A 22136-nucleotide genomic window follows, 5' to 3' on the forward strand; every position below is an offset into this window, starting at 1 on the left:
AGCGACGCCATTACGATAATAGTATAACAGCTGATGCCTCTATCTACTATATAAAAATAAGTCGGGTTTTCCTTCCTGACGCTATAACTCCAGAACGCACGAACCGATTTCCACGGTTTTGGATTCGTTGGAAAGGTCTCGAGCTCCGCGAGGTTTATAGCAAAGAAAATTCAGGAAAAAATTCAACAGAAAGGCGAAAAAACAGAGAAAATCATTTTTCTCATACAGCGCCATCTCTGATACATAGCATGTACTACATACCAATATTTGTATCGTATTTCTTTTAATATTTTTATTTGACAGCTACTCATTGTAGATGGTGCCGGTGCGTGATATATTGTTTGACAGAGAATTTCATGTGAAAAAACGGTATTGTGTTCAAAAAAGTAAAAAATATAAGTTATTCGTTTCCTAACATTTTAATTGGAAACCAACAAATCAATTACGTGTATTGTGCAGATTTTTATTCGATTTCAACAGCAGGCATTTTGTCTTTAAGGTGGTAAGTTAAACTGTGTAAATTATGTGGATCGTGCATTTGAGGTTAAATTCACTACTCTGTCCATAGTCCAAAATGCCTAGAGGACGACGTGCGAACATCGGCCGCCGCACAAGACATGCAAGCCAGCAACAAGTGTATTCACAGAACTTAAGCGAAGTAAGACAAAATATAATAAGAGAAAATGCCCGATTAAGACAGCGCGTGAGCACACGAAGATCATTGGCATCATACAATCGCTTGGCATTCCAATATGATCCCACTGCGAACTACAGTAATGATGAAAATTTAGATATTGGACCAATGACGACTGTATGCCGATATTGTAATGCGTTAAAGTTTAAAAGAGAAACGGCTGGATTGTGTTGCGCAAGTGGAAAAGTCAAACTGGATCCATTACTTACACCACCACAGCCACTGAAACAATTGTTCGATGGAAGTGATCACGATTCCTACCATTTTCTTCAACACATCCTTGAATACAATAACTGCTTTCGCATGACTTCCTTTGGAGCTAATATCATTCGAGAAGGCGGCTTTATGCCGACTTGCAAGGTAAAAGATACAACACACAGAACCAATCACTCACACTAACAAAATGAATTGCAACAATAAAAACTACATATACACCAAACACTACACCATCACACGATCAGAAGTTACACCGTATTCTTCAACAAATGATTGTTTGCAATTACAGATACAAGGACAAATATATCATTTGCATGGTTCAATGGTGCCATCACCGGATGAGCCGCATCAATTTCTGCAAATATATTTTATTTCGTCGATGGTGGATCAGCTGAATGTGCGTTGCAATATACAGGGAACACAACAGTTAAAGAGACGAATTATAGAACATTTGCAAGCTTTTTTTCACGCTAATAACGCTGTGGTTAATATGTTCAAAACAGCATTGGAACAAATGCCATCGGATACGCACAAATTTGTCATAAGAGCGGATTGTACCCCAACAGGTGAACACGTGCGAAGATTCAATGCACCCACCGTTAATGATGTTGCTGCAATTATTGTTGGCGATCCAACTAAATCGCGAGACATTGTCGTTCAGCGAAGAAGCAATATCATGCATCGTGTAAACGAGACACATCGTTTGTACGATGCGTTACAATATCCAATCATTTATTGGCAAGGGCAAGACGGATACGACATCACGTTGAAGATGGTCGATCCAATTACAGGTAAAATATTCACACACTAATTATATTGCTATTATTGGTTTCTATTAACAATTCATTTAATTTTGCATTTTCAGGTGTATCAACGAATAAAAATCTAAGCGCAATGAATTACTATGCGTATCGTTTGATGATTCGTACACATGAGGAGAATGTCATTCTGAAGTGCCGTCGGCTATTCCAGCAATTCGCTGTCGACATGTATGTCAAAGTCGAGACCGAACGTTTAGCGTTCATTCGATACAATCAGGCAAAGCTACGATCTGAGGACTATATACACTTGCGTGATGCTATTCATTCAGATGGCGATGTTCAGAATGTTGGACGTCTGACGATTCTTCCATCATCATATATCGGAAGCCCACGCCACATGCACGAATACGCTCAAGACGCTATGACGTACGTGCGAAATTATGGAACTCCGGATTTGTTTATTACGTTCACTTGCAATCCGAAGTGGATGGAAATTGAACGTGAGATGGAACCGGGACAAAAACCGCAAGATCGCCATGACATAATCGCCAGAGTATTTCAGCAAAAACTCAAGGTTATGATGGATGTGCTTACTAAGTATCGAGTTTTTGGTGACACACGTTGTTATATGTACTCGGTGGAATGGCAGAAGCGTGGACTACCGCATGCTCATATCCTAATTTGGTTGCTGAACAAATTACATTCAAATGAAGTGGATGACATCATATCAGCTGAAATTCCTGATCCAGTCACTGATCCCCATCTACACGACATTGTGACGACGCAGATGGTGCATGGACCGTGCGGTGCTTTGAATCCATTATCGCCTTGCATGGCTGATGGAAAGTGCACAAAACGATATCCGCGACCGTTAGTTGCTGAAACAGTCACAGGGCACGATGGATATCCAGTTTATCGTCGGCGTTCAAAAGAAGATAATGGTCGAACTATTAAAGTCAAAGTTCAAAATCAAGAGATTGAGATCGGAAATGAATTCATTGTACCATATTGCCCGCTGCTATCACGAATTTTCGAAACACATGCAAACGTTGAGAGTTGTCATTCGGCCAAATCAATCAAATATTTGTGCAAGTACGTCACAAAAGGCAGCGACATGGCTGTGTTTGGTATTGCGTCGGAAAATGCGAATGACGAAATCAGCAACTTCCAAATGGGCAGATACGTCAGTACTAATGAAGCACTGTGGCGATTATTGTCATTTCAAATTCATGAAAGATATCCCACAGTTGTACATTTAGCAGTGCATTTGGAAAATGGCCAAAGAGTTTACTTCACTGAGGCTAATGCCGCACAACGAGCTGAGAGACCACCATCGACAACATTGACTAGCTTCTTTTCAATGTGTGAAACAGATCCATTCGCAGCGACGCTGATGTACGTTGAAATGCCCAAGTATTACACTTGGAATCAATCAACAAAGAAATTCCAACGTCGCAAACAAGGCACCCCAGTTCCAGATTGGCCACAGGTGTTTTCCTCTGATGCACTAGGTCGTATGTATACTGTTCATCCTAGAAATGATGAATGTTTTTATTTGCGACTGCTGTTGGTAAATGTACGTGGACCAAAATCATTTGCGCATTTGAAAACTGTGAATGGCCACCAATGCCAAACATATCGAGAAGCATGTCAACTATTGGGTTTGCTGGAGAACGATTCTCATTGGGATTTAACACTTGCCGATTCAGTTGTTTCATCAAATGCGTACCAAATACGAACGCTGTTCGCAATTATCATCACCACATGTTTTCCTTCACAACCAATGCAGTTATGGAACAAATACAAAGACGACATATGTGAAGATATCTTGCATCGTTTGCGCATTCAAACGAATAATCCTGACATGCAAATAACCGATGAAATCTACAATGAAGGATTGATTCTGATTGAGGATCAATGCTTGACTATTGCAAACAAGCTACTGATTGAAGTAGGAATGATTGCGCCAAATCGATCGATGCACGATGCATTCAACCAAGAATTAAATCGAGAGCTGCAATACAATGTTGATACATTTCAGGAATTTGTTCAAAATAATGTGCCGTTACTGAATGAACAGCAAAAACAAGTATACGAAACATTAATACAAGCGGTGGACAATAATACTGGTGGTCTATTCTTCCTGGACGCACCTGGAGGGACAGGGAAAACATTTGTCATTTCATTGATTTTGGCCACTATTCGATCAAGATGTGACATAGCTTTGGCGTTAGCATCATCTGGAATTGCGGCGACTCTTCTAGATGGCGGTCGTACTGCACATTCTGCGCTTAAGTTGCCACTCAATTTAAACACAATTGATACTCCAACATGCAATATTTCCCGATCCAGTGCAATGGCAAAATTGTTGATGCAATGCAAGCTCATTGTTTGGGATGAGTGCACAATGGCACATAAGAAATCACTTGAAGCACTTAACTTGACACTGAAGGATCTTCGGCGAAATAACAACATCTTTGGCGGCTTGATGATATTGTTGGCAGGCGATTTCAGGCAGACTTTGCCAGTAATTCCCCGTGGAACGCCTGCAGATGAATTGAATGCTTGCCTGAAGGCATCACCTTTATGGAATAACGTAAAAACATTATCGCTAACCATTAATATGAGAGTTCAACTTCAAAATGATCAAAGTGCTGCACAATTTTCCAAACAATTGTTAGCTGTTGGAAATGGAAAAGTCCCAGTTGATGCGACATCTGGATTAATTACTCTTACCAACGACTTTTGTCGATTTGTAGACTCTCAATTAGCTCTTATTGAAAATGTTTTTCCAAACATTAGTGAGAATTATCAGAATTATGCTTGGTTAAGTGAACGAGCAATTCTTGCCGCAAAGAATAATGATGTACACGCACTGAATTTCACCATTCAATCAAAAATAGCAGGCGATTTGGTGACATACAAATCCGTTGATTCTATAACAAATCTCGATGAAGTAGTAAATTATCCGACGGAGTTTTTGAACTCTCTGGAGTTACCAGGATTTCCACCACATAACTTGCAACTCAAAGTTGGTACAGTTATTATGATATTGCGTAATTTGAATCCACCGCGACTTTGCAACGGTACTCGACTTGCGGTAAAAAGACTTATGTCGAATTTGATTGAGGCAACCATCATTAACGGAAAGTACGCAGGTGAAAATGTATGTATTCCTCGAATACCAATGATTCCGACCGATCTTCCGTTTGACTTCAAACGATTACAATTTCCAGTTCGCCTTGCGTTCGCAATGACAATTAACAAGTCGCAAGGCCAATCGCTTAGTGTTTGCGGGATAAATTTAGAGAATCATTGTTTTTCACATGGACAGTTATACGTTGCGTGTTCACGAGTTGGTAAACCATCCGCTTTGTTTGTGTTAACGTCAGACCAAAAAACAAAAAATGTGGTTTACCAAAGAGCACTTCAATGAATCTTCGAATAATTTGCGGACACGTATAACGCTTCGATTCAGTATTTACTTTGGATTCACTTTCATATACTTAGAGAAGTTCAACTAAATGACACTTCATTTTTGTATTCAAAATGAATTCATTACTGTTGTGAAATGCAATATTTTTTTCCTTTTCAAATATAAAACATAAAAAAATGTTTCTTCATCTCTTAATCACAAAACGAAATGTTACATAAAACGAAGCCATTTGGTGGCGAAACGGAGTTCGCCGGGTTTGCTAGTCACCCTATAAAAACTTCATCAAATTAACGCACCCCCGTAGGTGAAGACTTGTCGATGGCTTTACGGACTCTAGCTTCGAACGCAACTTCGTTTACGTGGAAAGATCTTTCAGTTAAAAAGAATAGGTGTTTAGGTTTTAAAACATTTAAAGGCATTATTTTTGATTCGTGACTTCGTCTGCGTAAAGTAAATGCCGATGAAGAATATATCTATGTATCATTATTCTAGTGTAAAATTTCTACAAAATATAGTCAATGTATTTGGCTAAACTAGTAACGGTGAGCCTAGACTGAGAACACAACCAAACCCTGGGTTTCTACCAATATGTTTTAACAGTGATTAAAAACCAACTAGGAGACAAATGAGGCGACTATGACACCGTTGACTCGACTTAAACTTCTTCTTATCTTCTTATCGTATGGTTGGTGGTCAACCTAGTGTCAGAGTTGTTCAAGCCGCTCGAAGCCTTGCCGTGGCTTAACGACTGTTATCTTAATTGACAACAACTGGGACCGACTTTTTGCGTGCCCTCCGAAGCACGGAGACGCCCAGTTCACATACCACTATGCGGTCACCCATCTATGAAATGATCGCGCCAAGGTGTAAACTAAAAAAAAAATTTTACATCAAATATAAAGTTGAGATGACACGGGAATCGAGCCCGAGACCTCGAGATCAACAGTCATATCCCGTCCAGACTACAGAGGCAGTCAAGCAAAGTATCTGTGTGTTTCAAACGCATGGGGAGACGTGTCAATTAACGCAACGCATCGTCAGACGCATGGAGCGCATGAAACCCACTCCATCACTTGCAGCTGACGGTAGTTGCGGTCTTGTTTGTGACGTCATATGCCAGTTTAGTGGCGACCCTAAGGTTGAGAGGAGCACATAGACAATCGTCATTGACCATAGGCGCTTTCTTATAACAAAAAAAGAACAAAAAAAGTCTGCCTCCGTGGCGCAGTGCTTTAGGTCACTGAGATTCCCACAAATTATTTGTGCGATCCACAAATAAATTGTTTAGTCTGGTTGTACCTACTTTGTGTCCGTTGCTTATAATCTATCAAAATGACACATTCTAAGGCTCTACCACGTTGCTGGATTAAGAAATTGATAAGAGTGGTGTTTTTCATCTATATCATCAATGTAAGCAAAGGTCAAATTCAGTTCTGATATCAATGAAAACCCCAGACACTGCTTGGGACTCGAATCCGAGACCTAATCAGCAGCCGCACTACCAATCTCTGAATAAAATGTAGTAAAGTTTTATAAAACCAGTAGCATATGACACACAGTGTTACATTACTGTCGTGTGTCGTGACAAGCCGAGCGGAGAGCGAGAGTCAATAGGGGCGGGAAATGAACGAGGGATGTTTGACCGGCCGGGACGCAATTATATTAAGATTACATATTTATCTCTCGAGACGAAACGATTTCTTATAGGGGCGGATTGGATTTTATTGAGATGATCGTATCAAAAGATTTAAAGAAACTGACAGACAAACAAACAAGACTTTTACTTTTCGAATCTTAGTATGATTGTTTGGTCAAAAAATGAATAAATAGTATAAATAAATAATAAATATGATTGGACAACTCTCACACGGTCATTTGATTCCAAATTAGGCAGAGCTTGTACTATTGTAATCAAATAACTGATAAACATACTTATGTATTTCTCAATACGTACTTAGATATATAGATAAATTGGCAACCAATTAATTGTATACATCATGTTTAATGTCTATAGTCTTCAAAAATCTTGCAGCACCAGGACGATCACTGACTGGCCCATAAAAAGGAGGTTATATCATCTCTAAACAAATACAGTTGATTCGTTTGATCCCCAATATTGATTCGGTGGCTCAGTGTGTTCTATCCTATCATTGTTTTAAGTAACCCTCGGACCAGGTCTGACGGCTTGATCACGTGGTTCACAGCCTCCGCGGGAGATTCACCATGGTGTCTTACGTTTGACAAGTTTACGCCGGTGATCTGTACCGTGATTGATTGCGTATTAGTCGCCCGTAGCCAGTTGCGCTCACCGGTCGGTAAACGATCTACGGGTTAAGCAAACCTTGGCGCGGTCATTCCATAGATGGGTGACCGCATAGTGCTATTTCAACAGCGCGTCTCCATGCTTCGGAGGGCACGTAAACAGTCAGTCCCGGTTGTTGTCAGCCAAGATAACAGTCGTTAAGCCACGTCAAAGGCCTTCGGGCGGCTTGAACAACTTTGACACTAGGTTGACCACTAACCATACGATAAGAAGAAGAAGATTGCGTATTTATGTTCAAGAAATTTCAGTTGATATAATCGATTTTAAATAATGAAATTGATAACACTTATCTCCGGTTTCTGAGTACATTTAGCGGTAGTTTATCTATTCAATAGCGTTTTTTTATATGGGCTTTAACGCTATTGAATAGATAAACTACCGCTAAATGTACTCAGAAACCGAGTTTCTAATAAAATATAGAGTAATTCTCTGGCATAAGTGGAAGAAAGACATACATAATGGAGTTTTCTTGGTCTTTATAAACGATCTAGAAAATAAATTACGTGTCATCTAATGTACCTTCTTACACTGAAAAAATTGTTTGTTTCTTTGAATACAATCTCAGAAACGGCTTAACTGGCTAGATAATCGAAAATAATTGTACTTATAGAAAGATAGGAAGTGACTTTATTCCCAAGTGCTATAGAGTATTTGCTCTTTACACAGTTTCACAGGAACTGTACTTAAATAGATAAGTATCACAATTATGATGCACCTTTGTCCCTTTAAAATTCAAATAAACCGATTCCTATAAACATCGTTATCGTAACATCGGTAACGATTATTCGATTTACAACTCGTATCGATACGTAATCGATTCCCACGAGGGTTGAGGCTATATTTTGTCGCGAATGTGTGCACTGAACTGGAACGAACGAACCTTGTCAATGTTCAAATTAGGAATGTAAATTTTTTAATGTCTATGGTATATCCGTAAATAAAATGGTTCGTCGGTGTTTGAAGCGCCGTAGATAGCATTTACAGTAACCTATCTGTAGATAGGCAGGTCATCTGTACCTGCCTAAAGTAAAGTAAAATAATAATGAAAAGTGGGAAATCCAGAAAATTAATAAAGCTCCTGTGTTCTGGAGGGAAAGGTATCCCACACGAGATTACCTGACCCACCAGACTATAGAACAAGATTAGGCATAGGACCTACAAGCTTAACGTGCTCTCAAAGGCATAATCTGCCACCTAAACTTTCTAAATCCGAACAATTGGCGGAAAAGCTTGGAAATAACTTTTTGATCCGAACCCGTGATCCTTGCGCAGCAGGCGCTCATAGCCAGTTGTGCTGACCGGTTTGTAAACTATCTAACCTAGTGTCAAAGTTGTTCTAGCCGCCCGAAAGGCCTTTGACATGATTTAACGACTGTTGTCTTAATTGACAACAACCGGGACCGACTTTTTACGTGCCCTCCGAAGCATGGAGACGCTCAGTTCAAATACCACTATGCGGTCACCCATCTATAGAATGACCGCGCCAACGGTTGCTTAACCCACAGATCGTTTACCGACCGGTGAGTACAACTGGCTATGAGCGCTTCAACTTGAGACAACCAGAAGTTTAGGCGGGTTGAACTACTTTGATTACGTGGTCCACTGATCATACGACTAGAGAGAAAATAATACCTACGTCGCTGTAATATGGTGTGTGGTCTTATAGCTAATTAGCGATCACGTCGTCAAGTTTTTCCTAGGTACAATTACAGTTATAATTAGTTTAGCGTGACAGGCAACAGTAACATCTTTTATATCGACCACACTCTCTCGACTATTCTCGTTGAATTCATAAAAATCACTCAGTGCATTTAATACGCTTTTGTGTGGCCAGGGCTGGCGCGTAATTACGAAAGAACATTTTTCGCTACAGCGTATATTTTCGCGACGTCGATATTATACGGAGAATTTTCGCCAAGTCGAATAAAGACCTTGAGTCTTCCATGCTGGTTTAAGTCATCAAGTGCGGGTTAGGGATTTTTCAAATCTTCAAAAAATGTAGATATTAAACAAATTTTAAGGCGTGTAAGGTTTCATCACGATGTTTACCTTGCATGCCTAAAAGCAAGTGATAGTTATTTCTATCTCACACGCTCACAACTCAAAAAGTCAAATTGTCAACCACTTGAAATGCGTCGGAGGTACCAATTTCTACCATACGGTTATCAAAGCTTCTTTAAAGCCTAACCCTAATTACTTCAAATAAACGCACCGCATTAGTGTAATGCGGTGTGTTTGTTTAACAAACCAACACAAAACAGTACAGTTTTTACGTACAATAATCATTTAAAACTACCTACTAATCAATGCAAGTGTTCTTAGAAAATAACTAAATGGAAAGTGTATCTACAAATCCATATTTGTAGTTCTATAATACCGCTGGGAGCGAGTGTCAGCCCTGCGTAGTTTTTCCCTCATAATGATGTGTTAAATACAATTTTCTGTGTAAATACATGAATGCATTGTGCGAGAATGGCAAATTGCTTCACAATCAATCCTTTGATCCGACGTTTTCACATGGTTTTGTTTGTAACAAATCATTTACATTCAACATCTATTATGACAATTCAGAGCAGAGTTGTTGGAGACGAACTGTTTATTATTTTTAAAACTATATACCTATATATTTAACGTTTCGTTAACAACAGCCGTAATCGATCTCTAAGGTAAAGCTACGCTTATCGAGGTTGTTCTGTGGGTGGGTGACCATTTTATACATTTCAAGATCTTCCGTGTTTTGGAAGGCTCCTTTTATTGTGGATCCCGGCTATCATTTTCAAAGATCTTTGACAGCCGTTAATATTAGTCAGAAGCTTGAAAGTCTGACAACCAGTCCTACCGAAGGGTATCGTGTTATAACCCAGGTAACTGGGTTGTGGAGGTCAGATAGGCAGTCGGTCTGATATAACAGTATCCGTTATGCAGATGTTGAGATGGTCAAATTGATACCATTGCGTCGTAAGCCAAAAAACGAAACAAAAATTCGTCTACAATTTTTTGAACATAAAAAGGACTGTTAAATGTATATGTGTATAATTCTGACGATACAAAATTATTACTTATTTAGCTGAAGCTATTAAAATACGTCGATATTCGCAAGTGAAATAGTATAAAAATTAATAAACCAAATGGAGCGTATATTACTTGTTTTATTACATAATTACATTCAAATAAAAAAGGGTAATATTGTTTCTATATATGGCAACACCTTCTATTACGATGACAGTTGTCACTTTATACTATTGAGACATATTTAGCTTATGTTATGTAATTCGTTAAAAGACTGCTTGCGCTTGAGGTTACCAGTGACAAAATGGTTTTTAAGAGTGTGTTTTTTTTTATAAAAACGCAACATTTAATTAGAATCACCGTAGTTTAAAATGAAACGATACTAGAATATTTTGTTGAAAAATAGAATATGGAAAATGTCATTAGAATTAATTCAGTGTTTATGACGTGTACAGATAGAAAAATAAATAAATTGTTTTCTTAAGGTGTAATAAGGGTATAGTAAAATAACAAAACAGAATTTTATCTTAACGCTTTCTTGCTTATATACAAATTATATTATTTATATCTCACCACAACTCCCTCATATTCATACAACCAACAATTCTTTAGTTCATACAATCTTCACATAACGTAACCTAAAGCTGTCGTACAAAACTCAAGTTATCCAGCACCTGTTAACGTGGCAGTTAAAGTAACTATAACTATCAATAACCGTTTAAAAGCACCCTTGCACGAATTATAACGTGTCTTTAACTTTTTGTGCGCAAATTATCGCTCGCTTTTGCCTATAGAGGTGTTTGAAATACACCCATTTGTGTATTATTTTAACCGACTTGGGTAGAGGAAGGTTCTGTGTTCGACAAAAATGTTAGTGTACCAATTGTAATGTGTTAGTACAAATACTTATTTATTTTTATCTCTCAAAAAGTGAACGTCATGATATTATAAAATGATTGATTTTTTCGTTTTTGTTTACAAATATCAATAAAAACTTCGAATTTGTAGTTAAAAATAGAAAAATAGTCCGTCTTTTTAAAAGTTAACATCTACCTACATCGTTTTTGATAAATTTAACTCGGATGATAAATAATCATGGAGAGAGACATAGGCTACTTAATTCACAAAAAGCTGTGACTGCTTTTTACATTTTCATTGCTAAATGCAGAACCAAATATTTAAGAAAATGTGCTTGATGATAAATGAAGATTCACTTCCTTTAACTAAATTAAACGAGCGGAGTCGCACGTATAAGCTAGTTTAAAAATAAATTCACAACAGCGACTCCACGTATCCCCTGTTCCTAACATAGCAATAAACATTGTACAATTATAGGTTATAAAACGTTGTGTTCGCGCTAAATGTGCGTTGACAAAAACATGGCCATTGTCCGTCGAGTGAAACACGATACACTCACTGTTTTACTAACGTTACACTTATCTTACTAACCCCTAGTTTTATACCCCTAGCTAGTTAGGGGATGGCTATGTCCTATTTCCTACTAATATTATAAATTCGAAAGTTAGTAATTAAGGGTGTGATGTGTAAAATACTGATCAGATGTTTATAAAATTTCGTATAGAGATTGTTTATAAACTGGAATGGAACGCAATGGATAAAACTTGGGAAAATCTTTTCAAGCGGATGAAGTAATGTGTAGAAGTTAGCGATATACATTGCCCTAATGGACAGCCATCTTAGTAATGTCCGCGCCAAGGGTTGCTTACACCCACTGTATGGCTACCGACTAATGAGCGGAACTGCCATCAAATTACTGAAAACCTCTTATGAACATCAAAATTCGTCCAGAAATCTGTCTGTTGTTAGTTTGATGGCTAGTTTAACGGCTTATGGTTAAGTGTTAGATACTCTATCCGATGGTTAAAAGACGGCAAATTCACAAAAACGGCTCTTAAAATTCCACCTGATAACCAACCAATTCTTATTAAAAAGTGGTTGAAATTAAATTTATCTCCATTTGATAAAAAATGCCGTATGTTCGTGTATTATTCCGTTGTATGATACAAATAAATAATGGTAGGTTCTCACCGCGCGTGGACGGCGACAGATCTCACCAATTTGAATATTAATAGTCGCAGCGACGCGTGAAAACTGACTACACACAGACGTTACGAATTATTTTAATACTAGAGGCTTCGGCTTTGTTCGGGTTATCTATGGCTAATTTATAAGTGTATGTGTATAAGGTATTATGTAGCCTATGCCTAATGTTTCTTCAAATGATGAAAGATTACGTAAAATAAGTTTTGTGGAGACTAGTTACTATCATCTCATAAGTCTAGCCTTTCTGTCTTCTAGAGTCTGCTTCCAGTCTTACTGGATGAGCTGAATACCAGTATTTTACGTGGAGCGACTGCCTATAGGACCTCCACAACCCAGTTACCTGGGTTATGAGATCACTACCAAGAATACCATCTAAAATCATATTATACCTAATAGGATTATAAATTTTCAGCTTTAAAGCTTCGAAATTATGTATTGGTAGGCGCTTCAGTGCCTTAGAGACTAGACGCTTGAACAGAGAAAATTGGCACTGGCAGTTACAGTAACTTTGACACTTGCAGACAAAAAAAGAAACATCGAAATTCAAAATAATATCTGTCAAAAACAGTGTGTCCACGAAACAAGCGGAGCGCATCGACGCGCCTTATATTGACGATGCATAAATCAAACGCTAATAAATATTGCCGCGCTTCCTGCGTTCCACTACACACACACACACACACACACAGCACACACACATGCTGTGCACTGTGCACTGTGCTCAAGTGTCACATGGCCAGTAAAATCGTCGCCCACCGGCCGTGACGTCATTACTCCTTAGGAAATGGGTGTTTATGCGTTTATTACTTCATTTTAGAAAATTATACGTTTTATTGTTCGTGCATGATACGTGTACGTTGATGAGCTGTTGGGAAACACTTACTCATTTTGTTTGGAACGGAAAAGACTTGTAATTTTTGTGATTGTTAGTTAGGGATAGATTATAAGAAGTAAATATGAAATGGTTGGGTCAAGTATAACTTTTTATACAAAAATAAATACAACCTAATAGAACGGCTAGACTGGCATACATATGTTCCTAGTTCAGACCAAGGGACAAGCGTTTAAAGATTGTCATTTCTCACAGTTTTTATCATTCTTGACGGATTCTATCAACAGTAAAATAATTCGAATTTTGTTTCACTGATTTATAATTTCAAACTTTATCATTTCTCTTGTTTTCCGTCTCTAAAACACGTATAAAAGAGATTCCTATCAAACCAGACAGACCTTGGAGACCACACGAGCAATCAGCCATCAATTGACGTTTCACACAATAACCAGCCGCAGTGTACAATACGCGAAGTGTCCGCAGTCATTAGGCGGCGTCGATGGCGCGTGAATATTGCCGCATTGTCGCGCTTCGTGCGCCGTGACGGCCGCTGACTGTGTGGCCGCGCCTTGTGGCCGGCAGCCCATTGCGGTGCGGTGTCGCCACCTATTGTTTGATACTGATCTCTGACACTGACTCAACCGGGGCCAATTCGTAAAGGATTTGCTAAACTGTGTGATCGCTGTCCCTATACAATATGAAAATGGTGCCAACGGGCTATTTATGTATCTACTAGAGGCCGTCCGCTACTTTGTCCGCGTGGAAAACCTTCCCGTGTAAATTCCGATTTCTCGGGAACTTCGAGATAAAAAGTATGTGTTATTCTGGGTCTTCAGCTACCTATATACCAAATTTTAACGTAATCGGTAGTATGTGCGTGAAAGAGTAACAAACATCCACTCACCTAAATTTTAACCCATTTCTGCCTCACTGTCGGGCAAGGTCTCCTCCTATACTAGGAGATGCTTCTATCCCACTTCAACCACTGCTGGTCTTCGTTGTCTAAAACCAAAATGTAATTATATTTGACAGCATTTTTCGTGTTAACTTTATTCTCATAGAGTATGGCTTTGAAAAAAGTCATAGATTTTTCTCGTTCGAATTTCCTTGGTCGTTTCGTCTGACTGCATAACGGATGGACTTTACCATTTTGTTTTATCAAAATTGATTTAGCATTTTAGCCGTGAACATATATCGCATTTTTAATCCATACTAATATTATAAACTAGCTGACCCACGCAACTTCGATTGCGTCACCTAAGAGAATGGGTCAAAATTTTCCCCGTTTTTGTAACATTTTTCGTTGCTACTCCGCTCCTAATGACCGTAGCGTAATGTTATATAGCCTATAGCCTTCCTCGATAAATGGGCTATCTAACACCGAAAGAATTTTTCAAATCGGACCAGTAGTTCCTGAGATTAGCGCGTTCAAACAAACAAACAAACAAACAAACTCTTCAGCTTTATTATAGTTATTAGTATATTAGTATAGATGTGAAAGTATCTCTGTCTGTCTTTTACTCAATCACGCCTAAACTACTGAACCAATTTACATGAAATTTAGTATGGAGATATTTTGATACCCGAGAAAGGACATAGGCTACTTTTGACCCCGCGGCAATGACGCATTCCCAAGGGAAATATCAGGTGGCGGACGAAGTCGCGGGTAAAAGCTAGTTTTAAATAAAGATAGTTGATTGATGAATCAAAGTTGCTGCTAAGTAACAGAAGTCGTTTAGAAATAACAAAGTAATCCCTGCAATGCGCTGTTCAAATACTGCATAATCTTGACTTTTTATATAACCTAGGGACACGGAAATTGTCAGTACGGTGACGTCACTACTACCTACAAATATAGGTACAAAAATTGTTTGCCTTAGTACCTACATTCTAAATAATCGTCATCGTATTTCGATATCTTGTTTTTGCTCGTAATTTCGTCAACGTAAAAATAATTTTGTTAAATTATTAATTTATAAGTCAAAATCAAGGCTAAAAAAGGCTATATTATAGACTATTTGAACATAGAACGCAATTGCATTACTAAAAAAAAAACTCGCTCAGAATTAATATTGTGTCGCGGGGACTTTTATAAACATAAAAACAACGCACGTAAAGTACAAACAGATCCGAAACAATAATTTATTTGTGATTCACAAAAATGTTTATTCCCTGTGGGAATAGAACCTACGACCTCCGGACTGCTGTGACAACCACCTTTACCGCTGTGCCACGGAGGCCATCGAGTTAAAATACATACATCCAGTAGTTTTCCCAGAAAGTAACAACCATTCAACCAAACTTTCGCAATAAAATATCAGTAGAACTACCCTACCCTATAACGTTTAATTAAACACAGTGTCAATACAAATAACCACAATAATAAAAACACGTATTATCCGCGAAATTCCTTCCCTCAGAGATATTTAATTTTGATATGAAAACCACCGTGACGGGCTCGTGGCGAATAAATCTTATCCCACTATCTCTCGGCCAATATTACCGAACAATATTACCCGTTGCGAATTCTATCTCCGAAATTTCATCTGAAAACTTAACAAGCGATTTTCGACTTTATATCTGAAGGGTAAAGTTTAATTTACTTTGTACGTGTACGTGTATATAGTCTAAGAGTCGCTGTTACTCAAAATTATATCTCGTTATTAGAAAAGGTAAGTTTGAAATTCGTACGGTCAGTAACGGTCCGAAATAAGCTATCACCGTTTAACTCAAATGAAAATCAACCTTAAATATTTGTGTATAAAGTAGTTTTTCCCCCTTGTTGTCTCGTTGACCGGTCTTGAAGGGATCTAAGGGCGTTTAGTCACAGTTTTATTTGAATTCGCCAAATGTTCGGCGACAAATATTTGTACATTTATTGTAGTAGCGCGTTGAATACAAAGTGGACCTGTTACGCGCAATAGATGACGATTGGTCATGGGCGATTGTGGTCACGGGCTCTAAATTGCTTGTTTTGATTTGGTATTTTTGATATTGTTTGTTTATTTGAAGATTGTCTTTTTGAGTTTGATTTTGGGGAAGAGTAAAGGTTACTTACGCTTGATGTTGTCATAAAAAATCTGGTTGATTTGATTAATACCATAGTTCTAAAATCTGATTACGCCATTTTATGCATCTGAAAGAAGGTATTATTCCATTGGAAGACACGTCTTGTATTTTTACGCTGATCTCCTAATAACAACTAAGTAGTGTAACTATTTTAAGTGCTTTTTATACATGAAATGAGATTTGTGTTAAAGTACTTGTTACAAATAACATTGTTCTTCTGCAATTCGTTTCAATTTAAAGAACTTAATTACTTTGCGTAAAACTTGCAAACAATTACCACACTTTTAGCACATACCAGTCCCAGGCCCAAGATCATCATTCGCACTCACGCAATTTGCTAACCAAAACAAAAATCTTTAGCGAAACAAAATTTCAATAAAATTGGAGTCAAAGAGCTGAGCGTGACAATTTTATCGGCACTCGGCGTCGCGTCAGGACGCCGCCACAAAACAGAGCAAAACAGTGACGATTGGTGCATATCCTCAACGAATTATACTCATTCGGCGCCTTTGTCCAATTGAAGCCTTTATTTTACCATTTTTGCCGTTTTTCCATTCTCATTTGGTTATTTATCTGGTCTTTTTAAGAGAGGACAATGAGACTCCCTCATTATATCGTTGGGAGTTAGCACGGGACTCGATACTAAATCTCTTGGTGGAATTTTAGCGAATTACCCGCAAACACCGACCGTTTTTTCTCAGTGATTGATTTGAGTAAAAATTACCTACTTATGTTTTTTGTCGACACTGTACTGCGATCGATTTATTTGTGGTCGCTTGACGGATTGTGGCAGTGGCTATGTGCGCGGCTGCTGTTTGGATTTGAACTCTGAGCGATTTCAATTGTGTTTACTATGCACGTTATATTTGTATAGCAGGGATCATGATATTATACGATGAAGAAGTTGCGTTGGGTGTCGTTGGTAGAGTACGGATCACAGAGATGGTAGAACAACATATTTGTATGATGGACCATAGGAACTTTTTGACTGTTTCTCAATATTAGTTTTCAAAGAACCAAATTATTCTTCAAGAGGTATTTTCATTTGTTGGAAAGATAGGCACTTATATTAAAGGACTAAGGTCTATGCATAGTTTTTGAAAAAAAAATATTCAAAAATCGTTTCTTTCACGGTATATTATTTTCCAAAACATACATCCAAGCCTGCAAAAATCATTTCTTTAACGCTCTAACATTTAATTTTCTTAACTAAAATTGCATCATTTTTATTTATTCTCGATTGTATCTTTAACATTAACAGTCAGAATCGAGTTAATATCTCGATAAGATGCATCTGTGCACATATTAACATGTTTTAGACGAGTATCGGGGTTGTAGAGCCATTAATTAAGACTATCTCAAGATCTGGCGGTCGGGAGCGCTCGGCAATTCTCGGCACTTGTCGGAAATAGATCGGGCCACCCGTCGTGAGCGCATCGCGATTGATGTAAGGTCAATGGAGATGCATAAACAATATTAGGGATAATTTTACTATTTTTAGATTACATTTAAAAATACCTGATGAAGTAAATAAAATGATTAAATAACTTTTCAATAAAAACATTCAACTTCATTGAAATTGTACCCTTTGATAGTAGCCCAGAGTTAAGCAATGTGCCCTGTATATGGCAATAGACTCACCCCCTTTTGCATAGGAACATTATAAATGGCCAAACGTGGGTATATATAATACACTTATTTTATTTATTTTAATGTGTGTTTGTTTGTCCTTCTATAATTCGAAAACAGATGAACCTATTTGTATGTACTTTCTCAGAGATAAAGATTCAACTCGCTACTTTTCTTCCAAATGTCTTAACCTCCACTTTGCAAAGGACTACCACAAAGTAGTTTTTTGATCATCAGCATTTGTCTGTATGTAGGGAATAATTTCGATTGCCTTATTTTTTGTTGCATATTTCCCAAAAACCGATACATAATGCATGACAAAGTAGTGGGAATGACACAGGATGTCTATCTAAATTGCCGTGCGATTAGTTTCTTAGTAATGTGTTCGTATGCAAGACTGGTGGACTAAACAATTGGGATGCAAAAACTGGGATGTGATGAATTAATGCATTGTTACTCAGATTATTTGGCAACGGAAAATGCTGATTTAAAACTATTAGGTGACTCATTCGGTAGCGCGATTATCGAGTATCGAGAGTTTGACAATTAAAGTGTACTGCGAAAATAGTTCTCACGACACCCGCTAGAGGCGTTGATCAGATTTTCATGTAAAATTCCTTGATAGCTAGCCAGTTGTCATTAGTCGATGGTGGTACAGAATTGGGTCACGGTACTGTATTTTTTATGTATGTCTCTTAAAGGCTTAGTGAATTGCCCAGAGTTAAGAAGTTGAAGTTTGTAGACCTCCATGTCTTGGAGAGCACGTAAAGCTCTCGGCCCTGCGCCAAACGTCACGCTGGTCGTGTCAATTATCTGTTCCACCGGGCTATGAGAATGATGTAATAGAGAGTGTACCTGTGGGCCTAAGGTTTAATGAAACTGGACGCCAAGGATGAATATCGACAAGGAGGGCGTTAAAATCTATATAAATAAAAATGAACCACCAAAATGTATCTACGCAAAATAAGCTTTCAACAACTAAACTGGTTTTTCAAATATATTTTTAACTGTCGGGACAGGGATTGATCCTATGATCGATGTAATCAAAATTCCCATAGAATTGGAATCAACGGGAGAACATTGTACCATACTCGGACAAAGTCGGGGCGTTAGTTAGTAATATTTATGTAGTGATAGTAAAATAAACATCAATAAGACTAAAGACTTTATTATAGTTGAAATGTAACGTAACGTACGAGAGCACGTCACGTCCCCGAGTCGTGATGTGTCGTTGTGTAGCGCTCACGACTTGCCGCCATACGTCTATGTTGCAGGCGAAACTGTTTTAAAGACATAGTAAGTTTTGACTAGTTATCTAACAGTCGCAACTATCGGGTCTTAAAAGAAAATAGCCTATGTACTAGCTCAGGTCTCGGTAAATTTTTATCAAAATGATTTATTCATATGAGTTTAAACGCTATTGAATATATAAACTACCGCTAAACGTACCTCAGAAACCGGGGGTTAGTCGTGCAAAAGATACACAGCTAGGCATTTGTATATCTATTTTTGATCTATTTATTCACACCTTATATTATACAACTGCATTGCGCTATGGTTTATCCCATATACATAATAGGGGGTAAGTGTATTGCAATAAACCGGGCATGTTTGTTCAGGCTACTATGTACGATATATTTTTAGAAAAGCCCAATAAAAGTGCCTGAAACCGATATAACTCCGTATCAATAGTCGCAATTCGCTGTTTTATAAGACAAGCCACTTTTGTCTTATACAGGATGTTGACTGCAACATCTTCGGAGACATTTGGACGTGCGATAGAACGGATCACTAGTGACGACATCTAGCAGCCGCGGGGGTACCAACACCGAACAAATAAATATGACTAAGTATATTGACTATATGATAGGATTATATTATCTTAAAATGTAATAAAAAATATTTAATTTTCAGAAAATCTTGAAAACCACTTTCGAAAGGAGATTCGAATCCAAGACTTCTGCGCGGCAGTTCCATCACACCAAGCTACAGAGGCAGTCAGAGAGAGCTGTATTAAAAATCCTACGAGTTAGATCATTTTGAAAATCCGAATAAGTAACAATCTTATGTACAAAATTACTTTCCAAATACATATTTACACATTTCATAAATACCTAAGCCAATCACGGAAATACTTTATCACACGAACAAACCCAGGGCCACGAACTAGCACAAACTTCTATTAAAACTACAAAGTAACAAGTTAATTGTCATAATAATGAACAATTGAACTGAACCAGTGATAGCAATCGATCAGTATTTATTAAACACCGCCTACCTGACCACTTGCTCACACGCTAACGCAAATTGATTCACTATACTACTAATATAGATGAAGTCTGTCCGTCTGTGACGCTTTTATTGCTAACACACTTGAACCAAAATGATGGAATTTGACATACGGGTAGTTAATTCCGGCTCCTTTTTCACAACTCTATCCCTGTAGCAATAAAACGTAAAAATAGACTAGCTAAAATATGGAAATATAATATAAAATTTAAGGAAAAATATTAGGGGTGGGCAACCCTTATCGCTGAATGAAAAATAGATGTTGGCCGATTCTCAGACACACTCAATATGCGCACAAAATTTCATGAGAATCGGTCAAGCCGTTTCGGAGGAGTCCGTATTCCTCCGAAACCTTGGCGAATGTACATTGTGACACGAGAATTTTGTATTATTATGTATAAGATAAAATTTTAGTAGACCGCCTATCGTAATTTTTTTAATTCTCTTAAAAAATCTAGGATAGTTAGTCTATTTTCGTGCTATATTATATGAAAACAGGCACAGTAGTTAAGTCGTACAAGCACAGTAAGATATACAGTTTGTCATATTTATATTATAAGTATGACAACATATAGATTTATATTAACGTTAACATAAACTTAGGTACTAACTATATAAAAACAATCTTGCCTTCTTAAGTACTTTAGATAAATCATCATTATGAACGGCGGCAAGAAATGCAATAACTATGCAATTACAATACAATTAATATCATTGCATTCCATTGATTTGTAGTTTTTTATTTATTGCTTTATTTATTGTTCTGTTGTAGACTATGTACTGGAGCGGAGGTTAGGCAGAGTTCTTTTTAATTATATATTTTTTCCCGGACTAAGAATTATTGTTCTTCTGTTGCGGGGACTTTTACAAACATACAAACAACGGACGCAAAGTACAACCAGACCCGAAACAATTATTTTGTGGATCGCACAAATAATTGTCCCGTATAGGAATCAAACCCACGACCTCCCGATGCAATGGTAGCGGCGTGGTGACCTAAACCACTGCGCCACGTAGGCAGTCATCATTACTAGAATAAAGGAATTATTACTAAAAACTAGATTACTATTACTCAGTTGAATCTCAAAGCATAAACTTCGGCCTTTCAAAACTATAATAACCCGTGGATCCGCTCGTTACTTACTCTTTGCGAGAAAAGATTTTCTAAGCTAAAAACAATTAGCACGTAGAATTTGAAAGTATTTGAAGAATCCGCGGTGGATTGACGTTGAGTTCTTAATGGTGATAAATAGAGGTAGAGTCGCCTCACCTGCCGACACCCTCGAGGTCCAGCGATTAATTGCGAACCAACGAAATCGGTAACCTTTGAACAAGGACCATGGTTCACTTGGATAAGAAACAATGACGCTCCTTGTATTAATTCCGTGCCTCTAGGGAAAAGGGAATAAGGCCCATTTTGTCGAAGTAAGTTAAGAAATTAGAGTGCACTTATATCCCAGTATTGCAATATTCTTCGTGTAAGTTAACATCTTTTGCACATTGCTAACTTTCTCATTTTTAAAGATAAACTATACCTGTTCTCACTAATCGAAAGAGCATTTTTGTAAATCAACCACAAACAAACAAACCTACACAAAATCTTTTGGCGCTTGAAAAGATTGGCCGATAGCTTCTTGCTAGCTCTTCTCATAAGGCTCTACCCACTTTCCGTAACGACTATCATAAGTGTCAATATTTGGCCTAAATGAACAATTGAATTGATTTTAATTTTGACGACGTTACAAACCTACACCTACCAGTTTATATTTTCAATTTCCGTCCTACCCTACTTAGTATTATAAATGCCAAAGTTC

General features: G+C 37.8%; 1 protein-coding gene across 1 annotated transcript; it reads left to right on the top strand.

Moving 5' to 3' along the window:
* The first annotated feature begins 49 nt into the window (after positions 1-49).
* LOC142981892 (uncharacterized) lies at positions 50-19828 on the top strand. Its single transcript, XM_076128032.1, has 4 exons — positions 50-1054; positions 1200-1701; positions 1776-2854; positions 19772-19828. Exons 1-4 carry the CDS (start codon positions 575-577, stop codon positions 19826-19828), a joined length of 2118 nt encoding a protein of 705 aa, XP_075984147.1. The 5' UTR covers positions 50-574.
* The last annotated feature ends 2308 nt before the right edge of the window (positions 19829-22136 follow it).

This window comes from Anticarsia gemmatalis, chromosome 20, assembly GCF_050436995.1.
Source record: "Anticarsia gemmatalis isolate Benzon Research Colony breed Stoneville strain chromosome 20, ilAntGemm2 primary, whole genome shotgun sequence".
Taxonomy (NCBI): Eukaryota; Metazoa; Arthropoda; class Insecta; order Lepidoptera; family Erebidae; genus Anticarsia; species Anticarsia gemmatalis.

Excerpts from the sequence above, each read along its gene's own strand:
- LOC142981892 (XM_076128032.1), top strand. The coding sequence starts at position 575 with ATGCCTAGAGGACGACGTGCGAACATCGGCCGCCGCACAAGACATGCA. Across the intron at positions 1,055-1,199 it reads GCTTTATGCCGACTTGCAAG|ATACAAGGACAAATATATCA; the intron begins GTAAAAGATACA and ends TTGCAATTACAG. Across the intron at positions 2,855-19,771 it reads ACTTCCAAATGGGCAGATAC|GATGTTGACTGCAACATCTT; the intron begins GTCAGTACTAAT and ends TGTCTTATACAG.